At 38.3% G+C, this 16,139-nt stretch overlaps 1 protein-coding gene across 2 annotated transcripts in view; it reads right to left on the reverse strand.

The window, feature by feature from the left end:
- The window catches only part of NISCH (nischarin), a 50,046-nt gene extending 40,038 nt beyond the window's left edge, over window positions 1-10,008 (reverse strand). For both annotated transcript variants that reach the window (XR_011922024.1, XM_072421044.1), the window contains exons 1-5: window positions 9,860-10,008; window positions 4,863-4,946; window positions 3,588-3,770; window positions 2,464-2,512; window positions 1,197-1,360 (exon numbers count right to left, since the gene is read on the reverse strand). Coding sequence is in view for 1 of the 2 variants with exons in the window: in XM_072421044.1 (XP_072277145.1) it covers window positions 1,197-1,360; window positions 2,464-2,512; window positions 3,588-3,770; window positions 4,863-4,946; window positions 9,860-9,946 (567 nt within the window). In the remaining variant the exon portion in view is untranslated. The remainder of the gene's footprint in view (window positions 1-1,196; window positions 1,361-2,463; window positions 2,513-3,587; window positions 3,771-4,862; window positions 4,947-9,859) is intronic.
- Between the last annotated feature and the right edge of the window lie 6,131 nt (window positions 10,009-16,139).

Here is a 16,139-nt window from a genome sequence, read left to right on the forward strand (position 1 = left end):
GCAGCCGAAGGGAGCCACAACAAGGAGGCTGAAGAGCCGCATGCGGCTCCGGAGCCGCAGGTTGCAGACCCCTGGTTTAGGCCATATTTAAAGGAACAGGAAGTGGAGAGTCTGATTCAGGATTATGAGTCCTGGATCAGACTCTCCACTTCAGAGTCCGATTCAGGTGGTGAGCACAAGTAAATCTGACTACTTGCAGCTGTGGGAATGCCATGGTCACAGTCAGCTGCCATATCATTTCAGTGTTCTCCCCAGCCCCTTTTAGCCGGGCGCACCAACCGGCACTTTTCAGTAACCACTGAAGAGTTACTGAAGAGTTGGGTCACAAAATAGGGGCTGCCACCCACCTACAATTTCTTCCCACCCGGCTTTTAAAAATACCTGGGTTAAAAACTGCATTTAGACATACTATATTATCCAGGCAGTTAGTCCCACATTTTTATAAATAAATAGCAATTTCAGAACATTTGTTCCTAATACAACAAGTTTTCCAAATGTCCAACACATTCAAGAAACAACGATTTATTAAAGTGAATATCAAGAAATCATGCACAAATTTGGTTATTAAAAATTAAACCATATTCAGACTCACAACAGACACAAATAATCCAACTGTTTATTCAGGGATACATCATTAGTTGTGTTTACTGTGTTATTGAAAGCCATGTAATTATTGAATTTGGTATCTGGCATTTGTAATCCCTGTACAGTAGTACTGACACTAGCAGAGAAAGAAAAAACACAAGAAACCAATCAGTTGTGCTGCACTGCCAGAATCATGCGGACAGGAAAAGAACAAAGTGACAAGTAGGCTCATCGGTCTGCTCTTCTCTGTGCAGGGGGAGTGAGAAGGAGATATTTAAAAATTACTGAACAGGAGCAGAGAAAATGCAGGTTTCCGGTCCTGCCAGACATTGCTGTGTGATGTGACAGAACTGTGCAAATTTTAGACCTGAATAGGCAAATACAAATCTATTGGCAAATCTATCTATTTGCTGTTTTTGTATAACATCTTTATATTTAGCCAAACGTATAGAGTTCAGCTTTACATTTAGCTGTATGTACAGAATCCAGCTTTAAACGTACTGCATCAGGCCCAATGACAACAACATGGTGATCAATCACGCCTTTTCAAAAAAACATGGTTTACCTGACTGATTGGAGACATAAGTAAAGAGAACAACTATATATCTCACCTTTAAATATTTAAGTCTACATGTAAAATCAAGTATGTGCCCAAGATCAGTTTTAGCATCTCCATTAATACATGTTGGTTTGCCATGTCGCAGCAATTGAGTAATGGCATAGAGTTGTAGAGGTCTCATATGAAATACTTGTCCTGCTACAAGTAATTGCTCACCTAGCAGAAAAATAAAAGAAGTTATACACCGCACACAATAAAAAACATGAACTCATAATTGGTGTCATGAAGTCTACATTGGTGTTAATCCCTTTTATTTACATTTTTGTAGGTAGGAATCATTTTTAACCTGTTGATGTAGATACTTTAATTATATTATATGTAGAACTATATATAAAATGACAGATGGTGTTGAAGCCCCCCATCCTGTTCAGCAATTGTTGCTCTCATTTATTGTGAATGATCTCTTTCTTGTCCTTTGTAATCCAGCTGTCTATTCTATCCAAAATGTGCATCTCATTGTCCTTAAAAGAATTTCCAAGTTTTTCTTAAAGTGTACCTAAACTGTGGATGCCTTTGTAAAACAAAAACTATTCTCCATGGTATATTCTTATTCATGATGAGCCAAGTACCTTTACCTTATTTCTGTGAAGTGTTGATCCTGAGATTTCCCAACTCCTGCCTGTAAATTGGAGGAACGTGTACAAGCAGAAAGCGGGATTATCTTATGATAATAAAGTAAAGATAAGTAGCTTATTGAGCTTCAGAAAAGAACATACAAAAAACTGCAAAGTCTATTCTTGTAGAATTTTCCTTCATATGTTAAGAGGATGTTTTTTGACCTCCAAACACGTCATTGCAATTCTCATTACACCGCAGCATATACCAAATGACTTTGCTTGTGTTTGGGAGTTGTATCTTTTGGGTCTATGATACCCTGGCTAAGTTCTGTGATGATTTCTAAGCACTCATTAGAGCTAAAAAATTAAATAGGATAAGCTATGCAATGGCTTTATTATCACAGAACAATTCAAGCTGAATGTCACTACTACAAGCAATATAACTGCTTAAGGTTCTGTAGTTCTTGAGACAATGTTCTGAACAAAACAGATTTATAAAGTCACATTTCACCTCCATCATTGGAATGAATAGAGAAAACAGAGGGTGTTTCCTGTTTTCTGCTTCAGTCACACTGACAGCTAAATGGTGTTTACAGACAAAATGTTACAGACATTTATCATAAGCATATCTCTATTCTTCGGGATCAAACCAACAATGGTATTAATATTATTATAAAAAAGTGCAGATATCACATGAATTACCATTATGGTAAAGCTCCTCGGCCAGAACAGCAGCAATGCCGTGAATTTCCTGAAAGCACAAACAATCTTTTATGAAACTGTCAGGAAGCATATGACAACTGTAGATCATTAAAGGAAATTACTGGACCATCATATGACTACAAAAGTACCGGTATATACTGAGAGCAGTAGTATCTGCCAGGCATTATTCTCACGCACATTGTAGATATGTACTACATTACATGCAAACATGCAGTCAGCAAAGCTACAGTTTTATCAGAAAAAAAACATATACAACAATCAGCTTTTAAGGTCAATTTGCTGCCTTGAGTACATTAAGTCTATTTATTTTTTTATGTAACTCCCCCCTTTAACCTCCCCCTTTGTGTGAAATGTTATAACAAAGAAAAGCAGTGGGATAATAAATGCTATAATAGGATTTATTCATAAACTAAATGTGATATCTAAACCTTAAGTTAAAAGTATTCACTGAATGATTTATGTACAGACTTCTGAAATGCAGAATTTTCATTCAAGTACCCATCAGCACCACTTAAAAAATATTTACTTTTATTTGACCCTGAACATGTATTTTACCTCTTGGTAAAATCGCTATGTCACACTGTACTGTAATGTACTGCTTCCCCAAACTTCTGCCAGGGATCAAGCAACAAAGTAAGTTCTATATATTAGAGTATAATATACTTTATAGACTAAAGAATAACTCCAGCTATGTAACTAATGTGACATATAGAATAATAATGTACTGCAAGAGAAGTCAGAAAAAAATTGTGTGTCTGTTTTGGTATATTGGGAGTGCTGCAAAGTCAGCCAGAAAACATATAAAGGTAAAAGGCAGTGTATGGAGAAACTATGTGTGAAAAGTAGTAATCTAGAGCAAGCAATCAGATTCAAATAAGATTTTAAACAGTGAAAGAAATAAACTCTAATTACTGACTGAGCAGGAAAGAATGCCTGTTTTTGGAATTATTTCATTTGACATTATGTGTTGATGAATTCCATCACTAGGCATTGACAGACAAAAAAATGCTCCAAGATTGGAACTATTAGTATGAGGATAGTAAAAAGAAGGGACAATGTGACTTTAGACCTCTGTACAATATACATAAAGATAAGGAACTTACATATAAATGAAAGTGCAAAAAATGTGACAATGGTCTCGGAACAGTAAGTGGAAACTTAGCAAGCACTGTTTGTAGGTAGACCTCCAGATCCTTCTGACGCTTTTCCACCAAGCTTCTAGAATTCTTGCCAATGATCTTTTTAGGAGGAAGCAAATTCCGCTCTATTTTATGCTCTGCTGTTAGCTAAATCGAATGAAGAAAAATTAGAACGGATCACATGTTGGGATGGCTCAATAAAACATCAAATTACAATTTAGAATAACTGAAACTGGTCCATTCAAACTAAGTAACAACTCCAGCTACAACTCAAAATATCCAAAAAGCATACGATGTTATCCAGTTAGTGGAAACAACTCCAGTTTATGGTGAATAGTACATGCTCCCCTGGAATGCCAACAGTGAAAGAAGCAGCTTTCATTCAGTGATTAACCAATGTCATTTGTACTTCTGTCCTTCTTCATTAACAGAACAAAGGGTGCTCTATGAATGGTCAAGGAGGGAAAGTGCATTAGTGAAGGAAGATGGCCGCTGCGCTCACTGTCAAAGGGGAAAAATACAGTACTGTGGTGATGTCTCTGCTAATGTGCATCGTCAGGGACACTTTAAGAGGTAACCATTCACGATGAAACTATTTCTGGCAGTTTTTTTTATTGTGGCTGGAGTTCTTCTTTAATTTAAAAATTGCATAGGTAGAAAAAACCTTCCAAGGAAACTGCATCAAAAACCCTGAGACACATGCAGTAGAAAATTAATGCAAATCATATTTTTTCTTTAAATCTAAAGTTTCTCCTCCTGTCTCCAGGGTTTACTCATTCATCAAGTCCGGCATTCCATCACACTGAGGGTCTTTATTGAAAGCGTCAATGGGCAAATTTACCTAACTTCTGAAATCATATGGAATTCACTGAAGGCGCAGTTGGGCTGCGTATTGGGAAAGAAGCAGTTCTAAAGCAAACAAATTCTCTTAGATTGTAAGCTCCTCGGTGTCACTGTCTGTCATATGCAACCCTATTTAATGTGCAGCGCGGTGCAATATGTTGGCGCTACCAAAATACTGCATAATAGTAATAATAATTGACAGAGTCCCTAAAGAACCAATAAGAAGACATTAGAAGAGAGAAACTCAACTTCCACAAACTAGCTACCTCTATCTAATCATCCACTAACTGATTTGTAATGAGTTTTTCTAATAACTCCACCAATAATTGGAAATTCTTTAATTATATGCTCAATCTGAATTGACCATGATGAGTACAAGGTTAAAATTTAACTTACTTTTTCATGGAGATCATAAAAGGCACTGTAACGATGTTTGACTTTCCAGTTATAAGCACCAGCGTGGACCTCAATGATATATACCTAAAAAGGTGAAATGTATATAAATATTTTATTTAGTTTAAAAAACAAAAATATCTATTCTCAACAATGCGTAAATCAGAAAGACCATTACATAACCTTTGGGAAAAGTATTTGCATGGGGAAGCTAATATATTTACAAGGGATGTAGGCATTCCACAGTGAACTGAAATTGTGGTATGGGTTCCTTTTACCAAATATTAAATGACCACAACAAGAGATGAATCAGCCTCCCTAAAGGACACATACATACCTGTTCCTCTCTTATAAGAACACAATTTCCTGTGCTTAGTAGACATGAATATCAAAAGTCTAGTTATAAAAATACCAAACAGTCAATACTTTTTTTTTTTTTCCTCAGGGCTGTCCGTCCAGATCTGAAGATGCTCACAAACATCACAATCACACAATGACTTATGAAATGAAGTATAACAAAAAAAAATGTTTACAGTGTTTATAAAACAGTAACATTTGAGAACCCCAAATATTTAACCCATTATCCTAAAAAATTTAAAGTGAGAGCTCAATGGACCCCTAAATCAACTTTACCAACCTAAGAAAATCCCTTTCAACATATATGGGAAGTAAAAAAAATAAATTAAACATTATTAATATTACACAGTATTTATATAGTGACATATTACACAGCTCTGTACAAAGTCTATAGTCATATCACTAGCTGTCCCTCAAAGGAGCTCACAATCTAATGTCCAAAATACTGGTAATTCTAATACTAATAATACTACTGGTAATCACTGTAGGGTTTATTGAGTTTTGTCAAGACAATAGGGAGATTCCGGCCCGCATTGGGATTGAGTGATGCGGTGCAACTCAAGGTTATTCACGCAGCAGAGTTGGTTCAGCAGTGTCAGCAGTGTCTGCCAACGTGATAGCTGGTGGCAGCAAGTGGCACACTGCCATCCCCATTCAGTCTCCATTGGGCTGCCGCCAGGGAAAGTTCCATGTAGCGTCTCCGAGAGACAGCGGTTCTCTGGCATGAGAAATTAGTAAACATGCTGCAACCTCACGGCCAGTGTACACAAAGGCTAAATGTTTACATTCAAACTATTTTAAACTGCAACAGTCTCAGTGCAAATATCGGGTAAACGTATCATTGCCAGCTGTGAATAATATTTAGCAAGCTATTGTTTGTTACTGTGTACTGAAGATTTGCTCTCCTCCTCTTCAGACTCCCATCAAACAAACATAGCAGGGAGCAAAAATCTCAACAGAACTAACGCTAGGTACACACATGCAATAGTTGTCTTCTGATAATCAGCTCAGGGCCGATATCCAAGGACAATCCTGCGTGTGTACTGTGCTCATTGTCCATCCTCTAAACGACCGTCCTGGTGGATCCACGGACGATGGAAGACAAACGATCGTAACTGAAGCAAAGAGGGAGTGAGGGCAGCGGAGTGCCACTCTGTCGTTCTCCCCTCTCCATACAGCATCGATCTGCTTTATGTACAGAGCTCGTTCATGCATCCTTTGTAGTTGGAAAGGATGGTGAAAGATCCTTTCCAGCGACAATTATTGCATGTGTCTACATAGTAAGCCGTTACATTTCAAGAAGTCCAACTCTTGCCGTGTGCAAAAAAGTAACCGCAAAAGTAAGTAGCAAGTAAGTAAGTAGCAAAAGTAAGTAAGTAGCAAAAAATAAGATTCCTTCACTCCCTGCCTGTTGCATAAAAGAAGAAGTGAACAAAATTCTATAACACAAATCAGCTTTATGATGTCATGTATTTCCCTGTTGCAGTTTTATCTCACTTCCTATCTGGTAAAAGATTGATGGGAGAGCAGGAAGCGAGTAGAAATATCTCTGAGGCCATAGATAAAACTAAAACTTGATGGTGGTTCTCACCTTTTTCCAATATAAAAATATATATATATAGTTTAGCTTTTTTTGGGGGGCTTACAGTTAAGCTCAAAACCCAGGACATGTTTGGAAACAAACCAAAATTCCTTCCCTAAAGGATTGGTTTGTGTAACTTGAAAGGATTCAGCATATGGAAATGTTAGTAGCTGAAAACGAAGAATATGAAAAATACAAATTGACATGGTCAGCTTGGGACTGGTTTAGGGAATCCCTGCAATTCTGGACTTATCTGTATTGAAGTGACATTCACCCCTTGGCATTGATATAGCGATATATGCTATCCTATGTACTCCTTTATTCAAAGATTGGGTTATTTATATTTCGCCTGCTTCATTTCTCCTATCCCCTCTTTCCTCACCTACCTTGCCCCATATCATCGCTCCCCCAGGGCTTTGTATTTGTCTGTTTGTTTCCCCCCTTAGTTATGGTTTAGGGACATCAATGACCGGTAATAAATATTGTCCTTTCTGCTCTTTTTGATTAGGGTATATATTATTGATCTGTTGGACATAGCCTGTAACCAATGTACTGCTATCACTGCTATCGATCACGCAGATATTTGCCTGGGACGAATGGTCATACAACCATCTGATGTGTGTACGAAGCCTAATAGGGTGAATATGACCCACTCAACTATAGAAAGTTCATATGCTGGGGTACAGACATGGCAGGTAGTTTGGAGTATGTTATGGCTGATGGGTGGAGGCTAGGAACATTTTACTTAAACCTTAGGGTGGTACTAAAACCGCATGAATCACCTATACACATTCCTGTGCAGGGAGCCGCCATCTTCCTTCTCTTCTAGACGATCTTCTGGCATTTTAATTGGCTGTGCCGGGATGACTCCTGCAAAAGCATGCGAGAGATCACTTATCTCTACACATGCAATTGAAGGATTTCTAAATTTCCCTTGCAACCAAAGCTGAAGCTGCGCATTATTGCAGAAGGGACATTGCCTATCCCTTACCACAATAATGACATGCCTGATCATGGAAACCGAAAAGTTGGTTTTTAGTTCCACTTTAAGGTTGTTACAAAGCACAAAGGGGCGCTCCGCACTTGGAGGAAAAGAAGTTTAATCTCCGGATAAGGAAGGGATTCTTCACTGTAAGGTCTGTGAAAATGTGGAATCGGCTCCCTCAGGAAGTAGTTTCAGCAACTACTATAGATTGCTTTAGGAAAAAGCTGGATGATTTCTAGAAGCACAGAATATAACTGGGGATAAAAGGTAACAGTGACTGTTGATCCAGGGAACATCCGATTGTCTCATGGAATCAGAAAGGAATTTTTTTCCCCTGTTTAGGCAAATTGTACCCGGGGTTTTTTTTTTTGCATTTTTTGTTTTATATTTGGGATATGTTCATTTCCCTAGTAGTTGACCTTGATGGACTTCTTTTTTCAACCTGACAACCCTGTGTTATGACCCAACTCATCAGAAGCCTTCCAAAAACAGCCAGGTGGTTACTGAAAAGTTCCGGGTGGTGTACCCAGCTAAAAGAGGCCGGGAGAACACTGCAGATTCATACAGTAGTGTTGCAGTGCGGCATGCATTAATGCTCATTAGCAGCACAGTGGCTCAGTAGTTAGCACTCTGCCCTTTGCAGTGCTGGGTCCCAGGTTGGAAGTTCACCCAGGACACTATCTGCATGGAGTTTGCATAGGTTTCCTCCGGGTACTCCGGTTTTCTCCCACATTCCAAAAACATGCAGTTAGGTTAATTGGCTTCCCCTAATATTGACCTTAGACTGTATTAATCTGTATTAATGACAAATGACTATGGTAGGGACATTAGATTGTGAGATCCTCTGAGGGGCAGCTAGTGACATGAAAATGGAGTTTGTACAGCGCTGTGTAATATGTAAGCACTATATAAATACTGTTTAATAATAATAACAATTAGCGTGCTGCAGTGCCATTTCATTTAAACAATGCATAATCACAGCTGTGGTGCAGCACAACATAACACAACACTAGGTACCACACTACCATACTTTGTGATGTGCTGTGTAACTGCAGTGTTCTCCCCGGCCCCTTTTAGCTGGACGCACCACCCGGCGCTTTTCAGTAGCCACCCGGCTGTTTTTGGTTGGTTACTGATGAGTTGGGTGACAATACCGGGGCTGCCACCCATCTACAATTTCCCACCCAACTTAAAAACAATTTCTGGGTTAAACACTGAAATACAATCAATGCAGAAAATCCTAATGAATCTGCTGCACTTCCACATCAACAACATTGCAACTCCTATTGTGCAATACTTCCCCCAGCTACTAGAATGTAAGCTCTTCGGGGCAGGGTCCTCTCCTTCTGTGTCACTGTCTGTATCTGTCATTTGCAACCCCTATTTATTGTACAGCGCTGCGTAATATGTTGGCGCTAAAAAAAAATCCTGTTTATTAATAATAATAATAACTCCAGCTAAAGTTAATCCAAGCCTAAACCATGGACCAAGCAATATTCTGAACAAACTATAAACGCCTCAACACAAATCACAACTTCTAGTTATAATGATATAGAAATCTTTCTATAGGACTTTGTACAGCGCAGTGTAATATGTCAGTGCTATACAAATCCTGTTTGATAATTCCTGTAAATGAGTGATATTTACATAACGAGCGATAGCATGCAGTCAGGTTAATTGGCTTCCCCCCTCCCCAAAGTTACCCTTAGACTGTATTAATGGCATAGGTAGGGACATTAGATTGTGAGCTCCTTTGAGGGTCAGCTAGTCACATGACTAGGGACTTTGTACAGCGCTGTGTAATATGTCAGCACTATATGAATACTGTGTAATAATAATACCCATAGTTTAATGAATTGGCGTTGCTGAGCACAAACCCCAGTCATCTTCTAGATACATTTGTGGAGTTTGGCCATAACTGAATGCAATGTACTCTATCCTGAACACCAGCACCAACCTTACACACGTATGACGAGGTGCTGGAGACCGGGAGACCGACCCGTTATCCCAGGCAGCAGCCTGACCGGTCCTCTTTACCTCCGCCGTATACAAGACGACCAGGTACCGCCCACTCACCGTGTAATTCTCCACTAACTCGGAGCCGGTAATAGAGACCGCACGGTGCTCGTCGCTGTTGTCCATGAAGGCCGCCATCCCTTCCATAGTGCTCGGTACCGGGAGCCGACTCTCCTCTCACTCTCCAGCAACCACTGCCGCCATGTTTGTTTACTGAACAGCTCTATTTCAATCAACTTTATTTAAACAAGTACAGGCGAACAAAAGCCCTGAGGCTGTGTGCTGGGTCCCTCCTGCCTTACAGTTTATGGCTTAGCAATTATATGAGAGGATCAAAAGCTGTACTGCCATTGTGTCAGCACAGCCAGGGCTCCAGATTGTCAGTATTTGCGTGTGAAAATGGTTTCATTGAGGAAAAATGAACACTTGTTCCTTTACAATGTGAAAAACATGTGAATGCATGAACAAACATGGGACTTTAACAGCATCAAGTCATAACACATTAGTATTATAAAATGCCAGCAAAACTCAAATAAATAAAATATATTAAAACATTAATCACCAATGCAATACAATACAGTATGAGACTTTAAAGCGGACCTAAACTCAACATTTTTACTTTACATAGAAGGGTAGACATCCCTCATAAACAAAGTCAAAATGTTGTTTTTTAAAAAAATTTTCAGTAACAAAGGTGCACTCAGAATTTTTAGTTAAACTCAGGTAAACTCAGAATTTTTAGTTTAAATAAAATTGACAACCGTTCGTTCGTCGTTCATTTTGAACGATAAAAATTGGAAGTGTGTACGCAGCTTTAGATAGACCAGAAAAGAAGGCAGAAGATGGCGACGCCTGGTGCTTCCTCCATGCCGGGACAAAGAGGAATCCCAGGACGAAGCGGATCGCAAATTTATTTTTAGTTTACTTCAGCTTTAACAAGTACATGAGAGGAGCAAAAGATGTACTGCCATTGTGTCAGCACAGCGAGGGGTTCTAACCTCTCAGTATTTGCATCTGAAAATGGTTTCATTGAGAAAAAAAGAACACTCATTTATTTACAATGTGAAAAACGTGTGAATACACAAACAAAATGTGACTTTACCAGCATCAAATCATAAAACATTGTTATTATAAAATGCCAGCAAAACTTAATTAAAATAAATAAATCCATAAAATAGTTTTAAGTATATTAAAACATTAATCTTCCATGCAGTACAATACAGTATGGTCCCAAACTATTTTTTCACTCAACGGGTTTTGCATAAATATTATTCTTCTTCAGCAGGAGTTACATTCGGGACCTAAACCTTTCAGCAAAGTCTCAAAAACATACAACATTTTTACACGTATTCATTTATTATCTGTACGATCTGTGAAGAAATGAGTTAATAAAATAAAAAAAATGTTGAATTATATTTTACTGTCTCTGAGCCAATGGGAAGATTTCCTTTTACACAATAAAAAGTGGGGAAATGTTTCCAAGACCTGCAGTAAAAAACACAGGCGTTTCACTTCTTGATGCCTATTATGCACAGTCAGACGTCCGGAATTGTTTACAAGCAACAGCCTGAATTTTGCAGCCATTTGCAGCTGTCTGTATAGGTGTTTTTAAAATCTTAGTTAAAAAAAGAAAGAGAAACACCAGGCATTAATAATTGCCTAAAAACACATGTACAGACAATTGTAAATGCTTGTGGAAGCCTTTTTAGGCATATTTTAACACTTCCTATTCAAGTCTATGGAGGCGGCAAACAACCCCTGGACACAGTATTGAGGACTGGTTCAGACCTTGGCTTTTTTCAAAAAGTTTTGAGTGGTTTCACCATGCAAAAATGCTTGCAAAATAAGGTAACATTGAACGGGTTAAATAGGTTAGTTCATTATCCTTTATTTGGGAGGTGTCAGCATTTCCTTGTGGTTTTCTGGACACTCAATGCGCTTTGGGGCGTTTTGCCACCTCTGCGCCTCCATAGACTTAAATGGGAAGTGTTTAAGATTGTCTAAAAAGGCTTGTCTTCCTGCATCGTTCAAAAGATCCTATCTAGTGCGTGTACACTATTGGTGGATTATAATTGAATGATCGTATTGTTACAACATGTACAAAATTGTGCACAATACGATCGTTCAAAGTAATCATGCATATTCGTTAGTCGTTCGTTTTCTAGCAATAATTTTTGTAAGTGTGTACCTAGCTTAAGGCTACTAACACAGTGCGTACGTTCTCATCCGATAATCGGCTCAGGGCTGATATCAGACGAGAATCTGGCGTGTGTACGGTGCATCTTCATCTAGATGACTGTCCTGGCGGATCCATGGATGATGGACAACGAACAATCATAATGAAAGTGAAGGGGAGAGAGTGCAGTGGGGTGCTGCTCTGTCGTTTTCCTCCCTCCCCTCTCCATAGAGCAGAACGGTGCTGTATGTACAGAGCTTGTTCATGCATCGTGCAGTCGTTAGTCATTGGAAGGGATCGTGAAATGATTGCACGTGTGTACGCATACACATCAAATCAATGTCACAGAGACGTAAAATCTCGCTCATGTTGGACAAAATCCTTTGATATCCATCATGGCGGGTTGATGAATGACAGATTGGGAATGACTGCTGTCACTCCTCCTCCTCCCTCTCCACAGAATGGAGCCGTTCTGTGTGTACAGTGTTCGTTCATATGTCACTGCTAACGATCACAAAAGATTATTTTCAGTGACAGTGATTATAAATGTGTACATAGCTTTAGGCCCTGGGCCCAGACTATATACTGCACCTAATCTTTGCACTACCTGTCCCTTTATATCAGAAACTGCATGCAGAAACCTGAACAGGCTGACAGCCGGAGCCAATCTTCGCCGACTGGGATCCGACAATCCCAGAAGCATAGAATACCATCTTTTTTTACCGTGCTAAAGAGGCAATTAAAAAAAAATGGCAGAAAATCAGTTTAGTTTTTGTCCTATGGGGGAAGTTGCCTAGCAACAGCTAGTGGACTTTGCAGGAGCATCACAAATGGCTGCTAGAAAAGTGAACCCATTACCATGTTCAGTTCTAGTTAGTTTTCCCCTCCTGTGACGGAACTGAGGAAGCTTCACTTAATGTTGTGAGCATGGGTTGGACCATTTAACCTCTTCCTCAGTGGCTGAGCAGAATTGGAAAAGAAAGATGTCTGCCTCAGCAAAGCGGGTAACCAGGAAATTGTGAGGGTGTGTCGGTAAAGGAGATTCAACGTGTGTAATTCTAATTGTTAATTCCTCATACACCATAAAGGTCTTAGAATGAAATAAACCCATAATGAGTGAGAAAAAGCAAACTAATATTTTGCATTTCTTTAGTAATACCAAAGATAATACAACTAATGATAATAGTAACAATTGTAATACTTCACTTAACTGTGAGCTGATCAATGATTCAGAGCCGCCACAGTCCTTGTCAGCACCATTAGGGAGATCATTATTTTACAAATGTATTTATCTTTTTATATAAATTCTTAATATTAGTCCGCGGGTTTAAAATTATGAATTTCGTGGTCCGTGAGGTCCGAAAAGTTGGCGACCGCTGCACTATACTACAGTGAGGCCTTGTACCAAACCTCTACCATTTTCAAAGACATTTAATATCTCCCTAAGGCTAGGTACACACATGCAATAGTTCTCATTCGAAAACGAACGACTAACCCCAGATCAGAATCATTATTATTCACTAATATTTCGAACGATTGCGTAGTGCAGGGTTCTGTACATGCTGTAATGATATGATTGATCAAATATAATCCAGCATAAATGTATGGACACAAGATATAATCGTTTAAACGATGCAGAAAGTGACGTGCACTGGACAAAGTGTAGCACAGAACCATCCACGATCGCTGAACGACTGCACACACAACGGGACGGTCGTTCGTTTCCACCGACATCCCTTGTTCATCGGTACTGTTGGCCTGTCATTGTGCACTTTTTTTGTTAACGATTAACCACCTGGGCGTTACACTGATGTCTAGATTTCTGTACCAAAAGCGTTACAGGTTTTCATGAATTTTTTTTTTTTAAATTGTAGACCTGTAACTTACAGAAATATGTCTGAACAGGGGTCTAGTAGATATAATGAATAGAAAAAATGTTTGAAACACACAATCATGTAAAAAGAAAAAAAAAAATAACTTTTAATAAAATTAAAGGAAAAACACAAAATTCAGCATAAACAAGAATACATAAATAAATGAAAAATACTGAAAATGCGATAATTCAGTATACTGTATAGTAATATATTTTTCTAAAACACCTCCCTAGTGTCCGTCACATACCTATAGACAAAACCACATAAATATATTTTCTATTATTTTGGATTGGATTGGATACAGGACTTTGTATTGAATCCAATACAAAATGAGAACAAAATTCAAACTCTCATTATGTATTGGATTGAATACAAATTCCTGTATTCAATTCAATACAAAATACATACTTTGTATTTATTTTTAATTGAAACTCATTCATTCATTTTGTATTGGATTGAATACAAATTCCTGTATTCAATTCAATACAAAATACATACTTTGTATTTATTTTTAATTGAAACTCATTCATTCATTTTGTATTGGATTGAATACAAACTCCTGTATCCAATCCAATACAAAATGAATGAATGAGTTTCAATTTGAATTTCCGGCAAATGCGCCAACGTCATCGCGCACGTACGCACGCACAAGAAGCCGGCCGGCTGTTTTTTTTCCTCCGCCGGCCGGCTTCTTGTTTCAGAGAGCACCCGGCGCTGGAAGGAGAACGACGCGGGACGATCAGCGGGACCAGGAGACGGCACCCGACGCTGGAGAGGGAGATCGACGCTGGAGGACGACGCTGGATGAGCACAGCGGGACCAGGTAAGTGGGGAGTGAGAAAAGTACAGGGTTATCGATAATTGCAACTTTTTTTAATACGAAAAAGTACGGGCTTAACGGTTGGGAGGTTAATAAACGATCTGTCATTATTTGTTTGTTTCCAACAACAAATATTGCAAGTGTGTATGTAGCCTAAGCTTTGTTCCTATAAAGGGAGAGTGGCAGTTACCTCCCAGAATATCATACCATAGATTGATGCTTCTATATTCCATGGCCTAGTTAATTGAAACTCCAGGAATCTTCACAAACACCTCATCTGGAAATTCACTCATTTACTTATATCCTGTTTGGGATTAGTGAAAATTCTCAAGCTTCTAAATTATTTTCTTGATGTTCAGCAAATTCTATGTAATGGTTAGTTTGCTCCACCCGCCATTTCCTTTTCTCTCTGGTTAAAAAGGAAGATTTGCATATTGGTAATCCAGCCATACAGTCTGGTCTAACTTACTTTACAGCAGAATAACAATCACCCATCCATTGTATAGCATCTTTATAAAATAAATATCCTCAATTGTCCACAGTGCCCTTTAGCCATTTTCTACAAACAAAAATGATATACAGAATATGTAAAGCTGCTTCTCAGGTGGGGGTGGAGGGCTATTATATGCACTTTTTTCTTTGTATTGCCTGAACTTACAATGCTCAGTGGTTCCTTTTGTATTAGCTATTGTTCTTTATATTGTCTGTAGTACTGATTTTTTGTTAAGTTTTCTTTTTTCAAATATAAAATGTTCAATATAGATACATTTATACAAAAAGCCGTAGTTCTTAATGTGTTAACAATTGTTGTTTTTAAAGTTGCAAGATTGTGTTATTGACAAAATATATATATATTATCTCCATTGTACACTGCAATACGTACCTGTTGGCTGAGGAAGGTCCAGGGTGCTTATGTAGTAGTGCACTTTGCATCCGATTTTTTGTCCGCCCTGATTTTTCTTTTCATTTTATTTGAACAACGAAATAAATGTTAAACTAACTTATTGAGTGGAGAATAAGCCACTTGCTTCATGGAAAAAATTGGAAGTTCTTCTAAGACTTGCAAGTGCTAATGGAGACTCCGAGAGCATTTTCTACTTTCACTTTTTTGGCACTGATTCTACTACTGCCAAGTCCACTGGCTACGGTTTAGTGTCTGTCCTATTCTATATAGTTTGGGGATATTAGATTCCTGCAAATTTTGCAACTGCTGAAAGGTTGCATAAAAGCTGTAAAAATGCACATGTAAAGGGGAAAAGATAGGATTTTTACTTTTTTTTATTCAATAAATTTAATTTAATATTTTGACATGATTTTGTGTTTCAAACTTTAATATACTCAGACCCTTGTTTGGACATATTTCGGTGGGTTATGCCTAAGAATTAGAAAAATGTAAAAAAAACTGCCTACAATGTAAAATACATTTTCATAAAAGACAATGTACTGCTTTTACACATATAAATCCAGACA

This window comes from Pyxicephalus adspersus, chromosome 8, assembly GCF_032062135.1.
Source record: "Pyxicephalus adspersus chromosome 8, UCB_Pads_2.0, whole genome shotgun sequence".
Taxonomy (NCBI): domain Eukaryota; kingdom Metazoa; phylum Chordata; class Amphibia; order Anura; family Pyxicephalidae; genus Pyxicephalus; species Pyxicephalus adspersus.